We start from the raw sequence: 16,333 nt of genomic DNA, 5'->3' as shown, positions 1-16,333 counted from the left end.
TTTGAAAATAATATTATATTTTGATTTAGGTCAAAATATAATATTTGTAAACCTGAAGAGTCAGTGCTCGTGCCTCACCAGCCATGAACCTCACTGCAGAAGCTTATAGACATCTAAGTTTGTTGTGCCCCACCACTTTTGTACATATAAAAACGCCACTGCACTTGCTCAGTGTAATTTCATTTGACCAAATGTCTTTACTAGGGCCGGGACCCGATTAAAAAAAATAATCTAATTAATTAGAGGCTTTGTAATTAATTAATCGAAATTAATCACATTTTTAATCACATATAAATATTTGACCTAAGAACAGTGAGAAGCAATTTTTTTCACATGGATTTTAGTACACCATTAGGCGCATTCACACCGCAGTACTTTTCCCACAAAGGTTCATGAGAACTTAGTTCATGAGAACTCTTTGAACCTGGGGGTGGATTAGGCAAATGAAGCAGCTGACGTCACTTATTCTTCTTCTGCTTTGGGTTTACTGGCAGGCCGCAAACCACTTCACGGCGTATACTGCCGCCCAAAGTCCCCGGCCGGAAGTCCCCGGAGTTGGGGACTGGCTTCAGTAGAAGCTGCTGGGAGTCCCAGCAGCTTCTACTGAAGCCTTCCGAGTAAATCGCCAGAACGCCGACACCTCCTCATCTCCACCGCTCCCATGTTTTATTTTGTGTTGCCATAAGTTAGTCTCTCTGCGTTTCTGCGCTGGGCTAATGCCAATGCTAATAATACTAATGCGAGGATAATAAAATGGCGGCTTCACAAAACTTTTTGGGAGTTTTACGGGGCGTGGTTTGCAATCCGCCCAGCCAATCAGAAATATAGCTCTTTTCTCACAAGAGAGCCGCACGAAAGTCCCTGCTCTCTAGCAGCTCTCTGCTCTCTAGCAGGGACTTTCGTGGGGGTAAAAAGGTTCTCATGAACTAATTTTAGTACCGGCTCTTTTTGGTGTGAACGCGATAAAAGAGGCTAACGTCCACGCTAGCTTCCACGCTAGCTGCTATATGTTTTGCATTGAGGTGATACTTGAGGCTTGATGTGCTGCGGTGATATGCGAATTCCTTTTTGCATAATTTGCACACAACCGTGCTCTTATCGACGCTTCCATCCGTCCGTTTTTAAAACAACATTTCCCACTGTTGTTCACTGTGGTTTGTTGTTGTCTGAAGTCATGAACGTTAGTTGGTGCTCCAGTATAATCGGTACGCCTGAAACTCATCCAGTGAGAAACGTTCCGCGGTGCAAAAATAAGTGCGATTAAAATGCGTTAATTTTTTTAACGCGTTAATTTTTGTGTAATTAATTAATCTTAATTAACGCGTTAAAGTCCCGGCCCTAGTCTTTACATATACATTTAATAGATTTTATTATTTTTACAGCATGTGTGTTCAGGTGTTCAGGTATTACAATATTTAAAGTTGGAACAAGGTATAAACTACACAACACAAGTATAATGCACAGCAATCCATAAGATAAGTCCGATATTTTCATGAAAACTCCCCAGGAGACACCAACACAAACGTGGCCGAGTGGACTCCGGAGTTTGCTGCATGAGTTGCACTGTATGATCTGTGGTGGAGTGGGCTGTCACTCAAAAACTGAGTAGCCAATGGGGACGCACCCCTGAAAGTCCCGCCCACCTGGGACGTTTGTGTCAGAATCGAAAACAAAAATTGAAGGAGCGCAAACGAGAAGAGCTGCAGCTAGAGCAAAAGTCTGATCATTGAGAAAGAAGCAAAGAGAACCGCAAACAAAAAGATATTCTAAAACAAAGAAAACATACTTATAGTTTACATGATTACACAAATTATTTGTTTGCAACTTATAGTTTTATTTTTTAAATTACATTTATTCAGCTTGATTTTTCTCTCAAACTCTTAGTTTTGCTTGATTCTGAGAGAGTGTTGCTTTATCTTTATGACACAAAACTAATCCCATAAAATCTGCCTGTTTTACACACTTTGACCAACAGGGGGGGGGGGGTTGTGTTCAAATCATAGACTGTATATATAAAGGTTCAAATGAAGCCCATGATGAAGCCTTATGAGATGAACCCTTTTGCGAACAAATTGGCTGGAAAGCTTCATAAAGCTTCATCTCGCCATCACTAGCTGGCAGTATGGTAATCCCATTGAGTCAGTATAATGGCTTTGTCGCCGCCCTGTGGACAGCAAAGGTATTGACCGTGTTTAACGAGGTAATGTTTTTCTCGCAGTAGTATGAGGATAACAAGCCAGCGGATCTGAGTTGCTGTTACAAGCAGTGTCAACCCACGCTAATAAACTGAAAACATTGGCAGTAATCTCTCAGAAGACTTCTGCTTCAGCAGCGACGAAGGAGAAACGCTTTTCTTTCGGCGTTGTTTGTTTATTTTCACCGGAGTCGTCGGCTTGGAGTTTGTCTGAAATCTCTTCGCTGTCCGTGGATTAACAGAAGAAGACCCGACTCCTAAAAAGCGCTGTGATATCAGTTTAAGAGTGAAATGTTGGATTATTTTCCTGCATCACAAGTGAATAGTAGTGTTGTGGAGGTTTCACAATTGTTCTGGTAACATAAAGTCGATATTGAGTTTACGCCCGGACCAGTCCAGCGGACACTTCTTGAAATATAATTTACCGAACAAACCTTTGCCCATCTGCTCGGGAGCTTTGCTAACGTTAGTAGCGATATTTAGCTATCGAGGCTAACAACTTTCTCTTACACAAGCCTCAAGTCTGCTTCACATTGCTCGTTTAAAAGTATGTTAGATGTTGACCGAGGTCGAGTGTATGAAAGTTGGCAAAGTGCGTTTTTCTTAATTGTTGTGATGGCACTGACAGCAGTTTAGCTCACTTGGCTAGCTGCGGCTGTTACCCTACTGTTCACCTCCAGCATTATGTTAGCCATGACAGCTAACGTTACGATAACGACAGATTCAAACAAGTGGTTCGCTGGAAATATGAAGTTATATTGTACCAGTAATTTATTCTAATAAACACGTAATTCTGATTGGGAGTTATTAAAGTTACATTGTAAACACATAATTTACGGACGCTTTATTTACTCACAGAAAAATAAGACAACTTTTATAAACTGGAGCTTTAACGTTAGCTTAGCTAAGTTAGCTACTAGCTCCGCTCACAGTAGCGACTCGGTTGTGATTCTGCAGCAGTTGACACTGAATTAACTTTAACCAAACAGCGATGTGTGGTATGTTTTTAAAACTCTAATGGGTTCACCGCACTGCTCACTGGAAGATTTTGGACAGTAAACTCCCAGCCCCATCTATCACTTTTTTCAAAGTAGCTGAAGTTGTACAACTGCGGCCCGCACGATGTCCGGCTCCCCGGGCACAGGTGGCTCAAACCCCAGGAAGTTCAGCGAGAAGATAGCCCTGCACAACCAGAAGCAAGCAGAGGAGACGCGGGCCTTTGAGCAGCTCATGACAGACCTCACTGTTTCACGGGTAAATACACTTACTGTTCAGCTAATTGTGGCCCTTTTTTGTACGAATGCGTTCATTGTGTTTAAGGACAAAGCTGTATTCTTTCACTCAGCCTGGGCTGGAGTGAGTCTGATGGACTTCCTCTGCTCACTCAAATGTCTGGTATTCAACCAGTACTTCTTGTTTACAACCATTCAACCAGAGGTTGAAGAAGTACTCAGATATTGTACTTAAGTAAAAGTAGAAGTACTACAGTGTAGGAATATTCTGTTAAAAGTCTTATAACTAATTGCAAAAACATGTTACTCAAGTAAAAAAGTATATATAGTGGAGTAAAAGTACAAGATTTCACTTTGAATTGTAGTCTGGTAGAAGTAGCAAAAAGTCCCTCAAAGTTGTACTTAACTAGTAGTACTTCAGTAAATGTACTTGTTACTTTTACACCACTCCATTCAACAAGGGTGAACCCTATGTGCTGCAAATATATAGATGGTCAATGTAATAAAAATGACTGCAGTACCCAAACTAAAACTAAAAAATAAATAGGAACAGCATACAAAATCCAATATTTAACATAAACAGTGCCAGACCTGTTTTTAAAAAATTGCAACAGTATAACAGGACATTGAGAAAATAGCTCTTCTTAATCTGCACCACCCGTCTAAAGCCCCTCTCTTTATGAATACCCAAAGGAAGCACTGTTGCCTGTAAATATACAGTATGCATGTATTCAGACTGCTGTGTCTGCACTTTGTTATTCCATTATTTGTAATGAATTCCCGAGGTAAAACCTCATGTGCCTCCTCTGCATAGAGTTAGTGTGGGATGATGAGGATGGCACATCATTTGGACATACTGTATCATTCATATTTACATTTACATCTATTAGCTAATGCTCTCATTCATTTGCTGTGCAGATGCTCAGGTGTCCATAATGTATACTTACGACTTATGGTATTTCTAGAACCTTGATGAGGTCTCAAAACAGCCAATGTGAGATGATTTGTATGTCATGTTTAGATGCTGTGCTGTACCATCACCAGGTCAAAACTCAAAGAGATTGTAGTTCAAATGATATAAAAAATACCAAATCGTCCCATTAAATAGGTTGGAACCAGGTGGGAGTCTATTTTTCAACTATGGCTTTATCTATTTGTACTATTTAGAAAATGATCTGGTAACTATTTACTGCTTTTCTATGTCATAGATATTGTGTTTCTGGCACTTCGAACTTGTGATGTTTAATGGAAAGAATAAATTGTTATCGTATAGAAATAATCATTGGTTTCACGTTCAGCTAATGGCTCATCCGCCAACTTGTTTTTTGTGGTTTCCAAAGGAGATGGTGAGACTTGATAAGGAAGATTAATGTTGATGCCTGCCAACAGTTTGAGATTCATGTTTGGTGTTTACTTCTTAAAGACTTTGGGTCACCAGTCATTCAAGACACTTTTTCAGATCTCCAGTTGTCATTTACAAAGGGAAATAAATATTTGTGGCTTTTATCTGTAATTGAAGCAGCTCACTGTATTTCACATTGGTCAACGTGCTTTTTAAAAGGAGCTGTTATTTTTGTGATATATTTCTTTCTGTATATCTCATGATAATTCGAAGCATATACTCTACACATTCCAAGTAATAAAAAAAGTGCACTCTGGGAGGATATAAAGATGCTTTTCACATTATACTCGTGCCATTGGTTCACAATGTGCTCATTCTATGAGTGGGAGACTCCTGCATGGCCAGTCAAAGAGGATGTGGTTTTGAATGAAGTATGCCATAAGGTATGAACTGTAAGTGACCCTGCGAGACAGAAAAGTCCAGTCAGCGAGGCTGAGGCAAACAGTTGGAATTAGAAGTCGCTGCTTCAACATCTACCCCAGTTACCAAAGGACTGAATATAACTCCCTCCGAGGGGCTCATAGAAGCGGTACCCACACAGACCCCAGCCTTCTCTCAGCTGCTGGCGTCCCTGTGAACCATAAGTGTGTAAAGTCTGCACGTCTGCCGTTATGTAATCCCTAACGCCAACACTGGTGTAAGAGGTTTAAATGCGGATTTGGTTTAAAAAATAAATAAAAAGTCATATTTTGGTGATTTGACCTAGATTGAAAATTAAATGTCACTGGTGTTACGCCAAAAGTAATCACAATATTATCAGAAGTATGTTTGTCATGTGTCACGGCAGCAGGAGGAGTTATCTGACACACCTGCTACTGTCAAAATGTAATTCACATTTTTGGTCCCTGTGACATTTTTGTATTTGATGTAGGGCTGCACGATTTTGGGAAAAAATCTAATTGCGATTTTTCTGACAAATATTGCGATTGCGATTCGAATAGCGATATTTGTTTTTAAGCGACCCAACGAAAGTTTATTGTAAAATGCGGCCATATCTCCGTCTAGGAAGGTCGTATCAACGTACTCCCGTCTCTAGCACCCCCGCAGCCCGAGCTACGAGTGAAAGAACTAAACTTACATGAAACTTCCGTTGGGTTGCTTTAAAGTCAAGCTTCAGTTTAAGATTCACCCTGTCATATATGTAAAACATGTGATGGAGCATTACTAACCTGACTCAGATGGTTTGTTTCACCAAACCATCTAATGCCCCAGCCACACGAGGACGAAAACGGTCGTTTGCGTTACTGTTTAGTGTCATATAGACCGTTCGGCCACACGAAGACGACCGAATACGGCACTAAACGACTGCGGAAACGATAACGGGTCCCAAGGTGGATAGAACGGCATACGCAACGCTCTGGGGGGTCCAACGGCTCCGTGTGTACGATCATTTTCTGATAATGATGAGGCAATAGCCCCGCCTCTCCCCACCTCTGCTGCTCACCCCCGCGTTAAAGTAAACTGCACTGAATTCAGATTATTTATCTTTCTCTCGATATGGACATAAACGCGAGTGAAGTCTAATCTGACAGGACGGAGACACCTCTCAAACTACCTAAACTAGTTATAAATATATTTATTGTTACTGTCGGCCGTGTCACTCATTACTGGATCAGCTGCTGCATGAAACAGACACTGGCGCTGTCCAAAGAGAGGGAGGAAAAAGAGAGGCTCCGTGTATTTTATTATTATATTATATAGAGTCGTTATTCATTTGTTTTAAAGCTCAACAAAGAAGACCTTTGACCGGCACTTTTATAATTTTGTCGGAAGATTTAAACTTTAATACACGTTGACTGGCGAAAAACTCAGCCCGGTTCCCTCGGCCCCCACCGTGGAGAATAAACAGAAGGGCAACCATGACAACCATGCTTCTTCGCTGCTTTTGTGGAGGAAGTTACAGCGCCACGTACAGGCTCCTGCATATGTACTGCAGCTTCTCCAGCGGTTGGAGCTAAACGGAGCTGTCTCGTGTGAACAGACACTATCCGGGTGACTATTGCGTGTGGACGGAAGCTTTTTTGCGTTTGCGTTAATCCTATGCGTTTAGCCGTTTTCGTCCTCGTGTGGCCGGGGCATTAAGCTCCATTGGAAGCCATTTGGAAAGGGCAGGCACTTTCAAAAGCACTTGGCAGGTGATTGGATAAATCTGTCTATCACCTTCTATCATGGGCCACTTCTGATTGATTAACAATGGCTGGTACATGTGGAGCACAGCACTTCTGATTGGTGTGGATGACTGACACACAAGAAAAAAGAAAAAAAATCGCAAACTTTGCGATTTGATAATCGCATCATTTAAAATCGCGATTTCGATTTAAAATCGATTAATCGTTCAGCCCTAATTTGATGGTTTGAAATGTGCCTCCTCTAAAGCAGTGGTTAGGTTTGGAAAAAGCTTTCAAGGTCGAAGTATTTTCTCAGAATCAAAGATGCTGTGTCTTGGTTTGTAAGGCAAAGTGCAGAGAGAAGGGAAGGTACCCACGGCATGACTGGCAGTATTGTTGTTCCTTCTGTTGAGGCAAGAAACTATTGTAAATGTTGTATACTAGGGCAGGGGTCGACAACCCGCGGCCCTCTGCTCTGGCTCCCTTGAGCTTAGACAAAAATAAGAAGGAAATAAAATAAAAGTATTTGTAGGACTATTTACATTTTGTTGCACGGTTGAAAATGTTTCATATCTTGTATTTTGAGGTGATACTGTGACACATAAATAAAAAACAAAACTGTTTTAATTAGGTCAACTAAAATATGCGTCACATCCTGCTACCGTCCCGCACCAGCGCCTTTTCTTGCAGGTGAATAACCTGGCCCCCGGTTCGATGAGCGAACTATGGATACATCAAAGAAAAGAAAAGTATCGGAGGAACACAGGGTTTAATTCTGCGTGGACAGAGTTATATGCTTTCACAGCAAACAATGCTGGTTTACCGGTATGTTTGATATGTAGAGAGAAGTTGTCAAAGGTGCTGCAGCCTTTACATATTGGAGGGAAAAACCGGAAGAGGAAGACAGCTGACGATCTTCAGTCATAATTCAATCAATTAACTCTTTTTAGGGTGCAGCTATGTTTTATTTTTTTCCTTCAAATGTGCAGAGGACTACCCAAGTGCTGTGTTTAATTTATTTTAAAGTAGGCCTGTGTGTTTTCTTTTATTCTCCTTATAAGAGTTCTTTGTTTCTTATTAGAGGTTAACAGTTTTATATAATGTAATTAATAATAAATGCAAAAAATCTGTAGTCTATGATATAGCAATAAATACAACTTTAAAAGCTATCAATTCATCAAGCTATCAAATATGTTTTGCGGCTCCAGACAAAATAAATTGTTGGCTCTTTTGGTCAAAAAGGTTGCAGACCCCTGCACTAGGGCTTCATGATTTGGAAGAAATAACTAATTGCAATTGTTTTGACTGATATTGCGAGAGGATTTGAAATATTAGAGAAAATTACCATTTCTTTTAAACTTAAGTCACATTATCACTACAAAATAAAATAAAACCACAAACATGATGTGATGTTTTTAACAGGATCTGTACCAAACAAGTATTTGTATTAAGTCTGTAGAATACCGTTTGTAGGACGGGACTTCTCTTCACGCTCACGATACTACCACTGCTACTATTGCAGATATGTTCTCATATTTTGACTTTACCAAATATTAGTCCAGTGCATGACATTAAGGATTTTGGGAGATGGCCCTGTGGGCCATCTAATCTAATTTACAGATGGCCCTGAGCCCAATAGAGATTGCCCTGAAAAATGCGCGCGGACGAAATGGCACGAAGGGTTTGGGGGGCCTCCCCCTAGAACATTTAGATTTGTGCAGGTCTTAGATGCTGTCTGGTGCATTCTCTAGACTGAATTATAAGATGAACCACCACAATATTATATTGTACAATTTCAATTGTATTCTTCATTTGACTTGTTTGTTTGTTCTTGTTTGTGTGTGCTCGCTTGCATGCCCTGCATAGCTATAAGAAATACTTAAGTTGTTGGTCAAGACACTTTCCATCTGATGAAGGCAAATGCCTTCCCAGATGTAAAAAAGTAGAAAACATTACATTCAGTTGTAACTGCCAAAACAAACATTATTTACACTATTATGGCCCCTGTTAAAAATGTTTGTAATGTTATCTACTGTAAATTGGTCGAACGAATGCCTCCTCATCCGGAAGCTGACCGAGCAGCATTCGAGAGGAGCCGAGCGCATCCGCGAAGCACACAAAATGGCAACGTCAGAGTTCCCGTTAGCAAATCTAAATCTCTTCGGTAAAAATAATTTCCCTTTAGCGCAATACCACTTCAGTTGCGCCACTTATGTGACAGACAAGAAAGTATGTGACAGACAAGAATAGTCAATTCTGATGTCTAACACTTAATGTGGAGAAAGAGATGTCCTGTATGGGTTGATTGTGCGTTGATCTGTTGGTAATGCCTCGGGGTTCCGGTGGGCATGTAAACAAATGCATAATGCTGCGCTATACTTTGTGGCCTCACCCGGTTGCATAGCGACACTTATTGTTTAGGTGTCTTTTAATAAGCAGGTAGTCATATCATTAGCTAGAACTAGCTGGATCTGATCGATATGGACATAAACGCGAGTGAAGTCTAATCTGACGGGAGAGAGAGAGATCAGCTGCTGCTGACGAGTCGACACGCAGCTCTGCATGATCACATGCAGCGGTGAGCGGAACAAAACACACACTTCAGGTTAGAATATCACACGTAGCTATTTTAATTACCTCTCAAACTACCTAAACTAGTTATTAGGGATGCACGATAATTATCGGCCCGATAATTATCGGTCCGATATTAGGAATTATGACGTCATCCCGATAAACCCGATACCAGTATTAATAGCCCCGATAATATACAATATCTTTTTTTGGGTAAAAAAAAAGAAAAAATACTGCGGTGTGGGTGGATTGGGATGAGGGGTGCTTGTTTTTCACTCGGCTCCTCCCGTTTTGCCAGTACTGTGGTATTAGTGGTTTAGGAAGAGGGGAGTTCTTCACAAATCCAGCGCTCCCTAACTCATGCCTGGCTGTGACGTAAATGGTGTGCGGCCGTGAAGCCAGGACAGTAAACAAACATGTCGTCGGTGGTATGGGCGTTGGAGCTATGTGCAACTCAAGGCATATGCTCGAACCGGAGCTGCCTGGACGCTGCAATCATGTTGCGCACTATCCGTGCTGAGTGTGCTGACTTTTCGTACAATGTCCCACTGTCTGGCTTCCTGCATAAAGTCAAGTGCTCGGCGCAGTTGTGGCGAAATGTCGCTCCTCTGTTTTCATTTAAACAGCTCCTTATATCCGTTAGCACAGCTAGCTAGCACCAGATGCCAACAATGCACGTAAGGTCTCTCGCTCGCTCGGGCCACACATACACACACCCTCCCGGTCCTCCAGATGGCCAGTCGGTGCCTTTATATATACAGTCTATGGTCGGTGCCTGCCGGTGAGCGTGGAAGTGTGGTCTGCCACAAGCGGGCGGCAGGAGCGGGGCTGTCAGCATCAGCTTGTAGATGGTATTTTAAACTCGATGCGCTCTGAAACTACGGGGCGGCCAAGGAAAAAAAATACACATGCGTTAAAATAATTAGTGGCGTAAACAATTTTTTGTTATCGGTCTTGAGAAGCAGGAAGTTATCGGTATCGGTATCGGTTTCAAAAAACCAATATCGTGCATCCCTACTAGTTATAGATATGTTTAGTTTTACTGTCGGGTCACTCATTACTGATCCCCGAGCTGCATGATACTGGCATAATAGATTGCCCAATCGGGCAACCAGCAGGTGAGGCTTCATTGCCCGAGTTAAATACTAGATGGCCCCGGGCCATCGGGCAGTCGTTCATGTCGAGCCCTGTAGTCTTACTCGGATTTTGATTTTGCAATATTCCACATTGAAATTTCTTTCAAATGTAGATTAATTGTGCAGCTCGAAAGTAATACAACTCTCTGATGTTTTTGTCGACTGGCCATAAATCCACATCAATACTGATTAATTGAAGTGATGACAACGAAGATAAACACACTCATCACCGCATAAATTGTTTCTAGTTGACACTAGGGCTGTCCCGAATACAATTTTTCAGGCTCCGGATATTCGGTAGTAATCAGCAGCGAATATTCGGATATTCGGCACGCGCGGGGGGCACGGCAGTAACGTTATCATGTGTAACGTTACTGTTTAAACTGTGGATAAAGCAGCTTCATCATAGCAACTGGACAACAACTAAGCTAACATGTCAACATGTCCGTTAAAGTTGAAAACTTCCGGACAAAATTAGAAAAGTCCCGGTCAAATGTCTTCTTTGTTATTTATTGAGCTTTAAAACAAATTGATATGATTCGATATTAAACAAACTAATTATAGTAGATTAACTACATTATTCAAAAGTGGAGAGTAACTTGCAACTAGAGAATGCAATTCCTGAAGAAATTGCTAGTGGGAATGCTTTATGCTGAAAAGCTGATGCTAAACAGCTATGCTGAAATGTAATGTGTAAGAAGAAAGTGAAGAATTTAGATTGAAATTATACATGAACACTGGGGGCTTGAATGTGTGATGAGAGAAGAAAAGAAAGTAAAAAGGCTTGGAAAAGCAGCAGAATATTTGAACTGCAAACCTCTGAACTAAGTTGATGGTGAATGATCTGTCGCCATTCCAACGGCATTTGATGACATCCCATAATACCCTTAGATGCGTTGATGGCTGCATCGTTACCAAACCTGTGAAGTTTTGGGCCATTTGGAGCATTTTCATTGAAGTTATGAGAAAACCATGTTTCATGGCGAGCATTGTGTTGCCATTAGGGGTGTAACGGTTCACAAACATTTCGGTTTGGTACGTACCTCGGTTTTTAGGTCACGGTTCGGTACGTTTTCGGTACAGCAAAAAAAAATGATCACAAAACATAAAATATTTTTTGGGGGGTTTTAATTATTATTAAACTGTGAATAATGTATTCACTCAAATAAATACAAAATATAATAAAATAAACATTAAGGTGCAGCATTTCGATGAACTGAAATAATCTGTATTTGAACTGTACTGCACTAGTACCTAAGCAGCCAGCTTGACATAGGGTGTGTTTCTCAATCGTGAGTAAAGCTGCTGCAGAGCCACTATTTCAAGTATACTACGTCATCCAGTGCCGCCGAAGTACTGTTCCAATGTCCAGCATACTTGGAATTCTACCGAGCGCTGTGTACTTCGTTTGGAGAAATTTCGAGGCTGAACATGTGTAGACTCCGCGTTCTTAAAATCCCCACAATGCTTTGCGCACGGACCAATTTCCCCAAATCTGTGGCGGAAAATGTAAGGCGGGGCTTCTCATGTGATGCCTGCACACTTGCTAGCCTGTTCCACTCTTTGTTTTCCGAATGCCAGGAAGTATTCTTGCCTCGCTTCTGAAGCAAGATGCTCGGCAGACATGTGCTGCCAAGCAAGCGTACTCGAGATTGAGAAACACCCTAGGACTTGCTTGCTTGTCATTGTATTATCATGTTTTTTTTAAGAAAAATGTACTTGTCCACATTGCTTGCCGAAAGGGCAGATCTGCTGTAGGGATGGGAATTTGAAAGCAAATGTATATTCGAATATTCAACCCCCCAAAAAACGGTTAACCGGTTAACCGAAATGTACATATCCTATAAACATTTTTTTACTTTTTTTTTTACCCAATTTTTTTCCAACAATTTTTAGAAAAACATACATGTTAAAATAAGTGTAGAAACCAAGTCGAATTTGTCAAATGTATTGAACTGGTGATCATAGTTTGACAGCTATAGGCCTACAGCTTTCATGTGTGGAGGCGATTCACAATCAGGCCAGCTGTAGAGAAGACCCTCTCAGCTGGAACGGAGGTTGCGGGTATAGCATGTATATATAAGTTTAATTTGGCATAGTTTGACCTCTACACCGCACTCACTAACCTGGTCGAAATATTTCCACACATTACTCCTTTTTGACGCCATGTCTGTTGTGTAGGACTCTTCTTGGAGTGTAAATAATTACCGGACTATGACTGGTAAAATATGTTGAATACCGGCCAACTAAATCTCTCCTGTCAAAATGTCCATGTACTTTTCCGCCACACACGGTTGCCAAGCAGCGCTTATTGTTGTTTAGGCTGGCCACTCATGTGTCGCGAGTGTTGACAGGGGGCGGGGGAGCATGCTCATGAACTGTTAGCGCCGGAACCTCGCAACGGCTGCGGAGCTCATTTGCGCCACATTTGGGCCTAAGATGAGGTTTGAGTCTGCGTGATCTGCGTGTAGGGAGGGGCAGCAGCCATATCATTAGCTAGAACTAGCTAGATCTGATGGATTTGGACATAAACGCGAGTGAAGTATAACCGGACACGAGAGAGAGAGAGATCAGCATCTGCAACTCTGCCCGCTGTGAGGGACCGGTGAGCGGAGCAAAACACACCTTTATACGTCACCTAACACATTTAGCTATGGCACAGTCGTAGATATATACATTGAATTATTCAATTTGATAATATGTAATCAATTTAGGCATCACTCCCAAAAAAAAAAATTAATAAACATTTTTTTTTTTATAAAAATATTCACAACTCATTCGAAACATGAATAATTATTCGAATACCTGAATAATTTCGAATATTCGATTAATCGTTCCCATCCCTAATCTGCTGGCACTAACAATGTATCCTGCTGTGGAGAACACCCTCTCGCTAGGGACAGAGGTAGAAAATACAGGGTTTGCAATTCAGTCTTTTTTCTTTTGGTACCGGTGATATCCACGTTCGGGTGATGCCTTTTCAAATGAGTGTGCAAGTTTGATGTATTGCCAGCCGCGTAACCAATTTTAGTTGAACAATGCCGACAAACAGCTTTGGTTCGGTCCACCTGTCTTTGTCCGTCATCCTTGTACGTAACTGCGAAACCAAAATGTTCCAAAACCGGAGACTTCAGTGATGCTGGAGGATTTTTGAGTTCAACTTTATCTGCGTTCGCCATTTCGACAGTTCCTCAAATTACTGACTACATTTCAACACATCCCTGTGACCAGCTCTCATAGTATGCCTCTTGTCCAATTAAATGACTTGGTCGCTCTATGACGCGCTGAACCCAATGTGAGCAAATTACACTGAACGCTGCGACGCAGCACCTGAGATTACTTCCAAAAAGTTGTTTACGTTCTCAATTTTTTACGTTTAACATTATATTCGTTCGGTACACATGTGTACCGAACCGAAGAGCCCATACCGAATAATTTCGGTACGAATACGTATACCGTTACACCCCTAGTTGCCATGGCAACGGCATTTGAAGAAATCTCAAAACTGTCCCGTAGACGGCTGGACTGAAGTTTGAGCATTTTTTGAACATTTTCATAGGAGTTATAGCGACATCGTCTTTTATGGCGAGGGATGCGTTTCCATGGAAACGGCATATGGTGAGATGTCAGATTTGACCTAGAGCTGTTGAGGGCAGGACCATTAACCATTATCTGAAGTATGCTGCTCTGAGCATGTCAATTGTAGTTATGACATAATCGTGTTCCATGACACAGGTGTTTATATTTGAGCTAACGATGTGTCCAGAGATCAAAGGTTTCTATGAAGGTAGATATGGTGCAAAATGGGAGAGCGTGTAAAACCTGATGTGAGCACTTGCAGAAAAAAAAATCTGAGCTTGTGTGCATACATCTACACTTGTATAAAATATCCACGTAACTGTGAACCATATGTACACTTGTGTAAAATATCCACTTAACTGTGAACCAAATTTGAAGTCACAGAAGAAAAACAAAAGTTTTGTAGCTTGTAGAAAAAAATGAACTTGGTGATGAAATGTTCACTTGCAGAAAAATACATATTTTTTAAATATATTTTCCATTACAACTGCAACTTGGTTATTACAACCTCTCAAATCAGTCATTACAACTTGACGAATCTGCTCTGTGGCAGTATACATCGACGAATCTGCGGTCTTGACTTTTGCTACACTTCTTGCGATAAATGTGTCGCAAAAGTAATTTTCACCTGTAGATGTGGGGGAGGGAGGGGGGTTGGAGCGAAGGGGAGGAGCTATCAGAACGACGAGGCTCAGGCAGTCTATGGGCTCGAGTCAGTCACACAGTCACAGCCACAGTCAGTCAGGTCGAACCGGATGACTGAGGGGCTAACGGTTGGTGTCGCTACCAGTCCGCTGACATGGCGCGTCAATCAACAGTAAGTTTTGCCCATTACTTGCCCAGTATTACTTTGAATATTATTATTGTGATTGAGGATTAAATCCGCTTTGAAGACCACCGTTTTATATCGTGCAGTTTAGCGGCAAAATAACGTCAGTTAGCCAGCTAACGCTAGCTTTGTTGAGTTTATGCTAGCTAGCTAAACAAGTAGTGGTTGTAGTGTACAGCAGTAATTAATATATTATAGCCTACTGCTTTGGCACTAACGGTTGATAACCGTTTATGAAAATAAAACCAATTGAACTGTACTGAAATAATGACAAGTTTTATAATTGTCTTGGGCTCCTGCTGTGTTTTTAAAGCCTTTGTAAATTATCCATGCTATTTTCTATTTAGAACGAAGACTTCAATCAATCAATCAATGTTTATTTATATAGCCCAATATCACAAATGTTATCCATGCTATTTTCTATTAACTAACGTCGAAGTAGTGTATGTGAAATCAACCTCACAATAAGATGTGTGTATATTAAAATTATTAATGTCATATTTCAAGATGATTACTTAGATATTACAATATGGTTGGTTGAGCTGGAGTTCATTATTGAGATTACACGTTAACGTCAGTCATATCTGAAGAACAAACCCAATAATATAATAATTCTTATCAAGCTCCACATTTGTGGAATCAGCTTCCAGTATGTGTTCGGGCGGCAGACACCCTATCCGTTTTTAAGAGTGCGCTTAAGACCTTCCTTTTTGATAAAGCTTATAGTTAGGGCTGATTAGATTCAGCCCCTAGTTTTGCTGATATAGGCTTAGTTTGTCGGGGGACATCTTACTTCTTCCTTCTCTCTGTCTGTACCTGTGTACTCTCATGTTCCGATTAACCCAGCTTCCCCAAATTTCTTTCTTTTTGGTGTCTATATACGCCGGGATCCGGAGTCATGGATGATCCTGCGCTCCTGTGTCCTGCATCGCGAGCCCTGGATCTTAAATCGTGGCTGTGGTCCTGGATCATAGGTCCTGGATGGATATCCCCGTGGATTCATCTTCCTATTATACACACATGCATTTCCAAATATTTGGACTACCTATGTTGCAAATGTATTATCTTTTCAATTTACACACGGCATCTATTGCACGTCTGTCCGTCCTGGGAGAGGGATCCCTCCTCTGTTGCTCTCCCTGAGGTTTCTCCCATTTTTCCCTTTAAACTGTGGGTTTTCTTCGGAAGTTTTCCTTGTACGATGTGAGGGTCTAAGGACAGAGGGTGTCGTATTGTCATACTGATATTTTGTACAAACTGTGAAGTCCACTGAGACAAATTG

The 16,333-nt window shown here is 41.2% G+C and overlaps 1 protein-coding gene across 2 annotated transcripts in view; it reads left to right on the top strand.

Moving 5' to 3' along the window:
- Nucleotides 1-2,210: 2,210 nt before the first annotated feature.
- Nucleotides 2,211-16,333, top strand: part of crtc3 (CREB regulated transcription coactivator 3) — a 60,136-nt gene continuing 46,013 nt past the window's right edge. For both annotated transcript variants that reach the window (XM_034197526.1, XM_034197525.1), the window contains exon 1: nucleotides 2,211-3,448. In XM_034197526.1, coding sequence (XP_034053417.1) covers nucleotides 3,317-3,448 — 132 coding nt within the window. In that variant the 5' untranslated portion in view covers nucleotides 2,211-3,316. The remainder of the gene's footprint in view (nucleotides 3,449-16,333) is intronic.

This window comes from Gymnodraco acuticeps, unplaced genomic scaffold (assembly GCF_902827175.1).
Source record: "Gymnodraco acuticeps unplaced genomic scaffold, fGymAcu1.1, whole genome shotgun sequence".
NCBI lineage: Eukaryota > Metazoa > Chordata > Actinopteri > Perciformes > Bathydraconidae > Gymnodraco > Gymnodraco acuticeps.
This window is presented reverse-complemented; position numbering and strand designations above follow the sequence as displayed.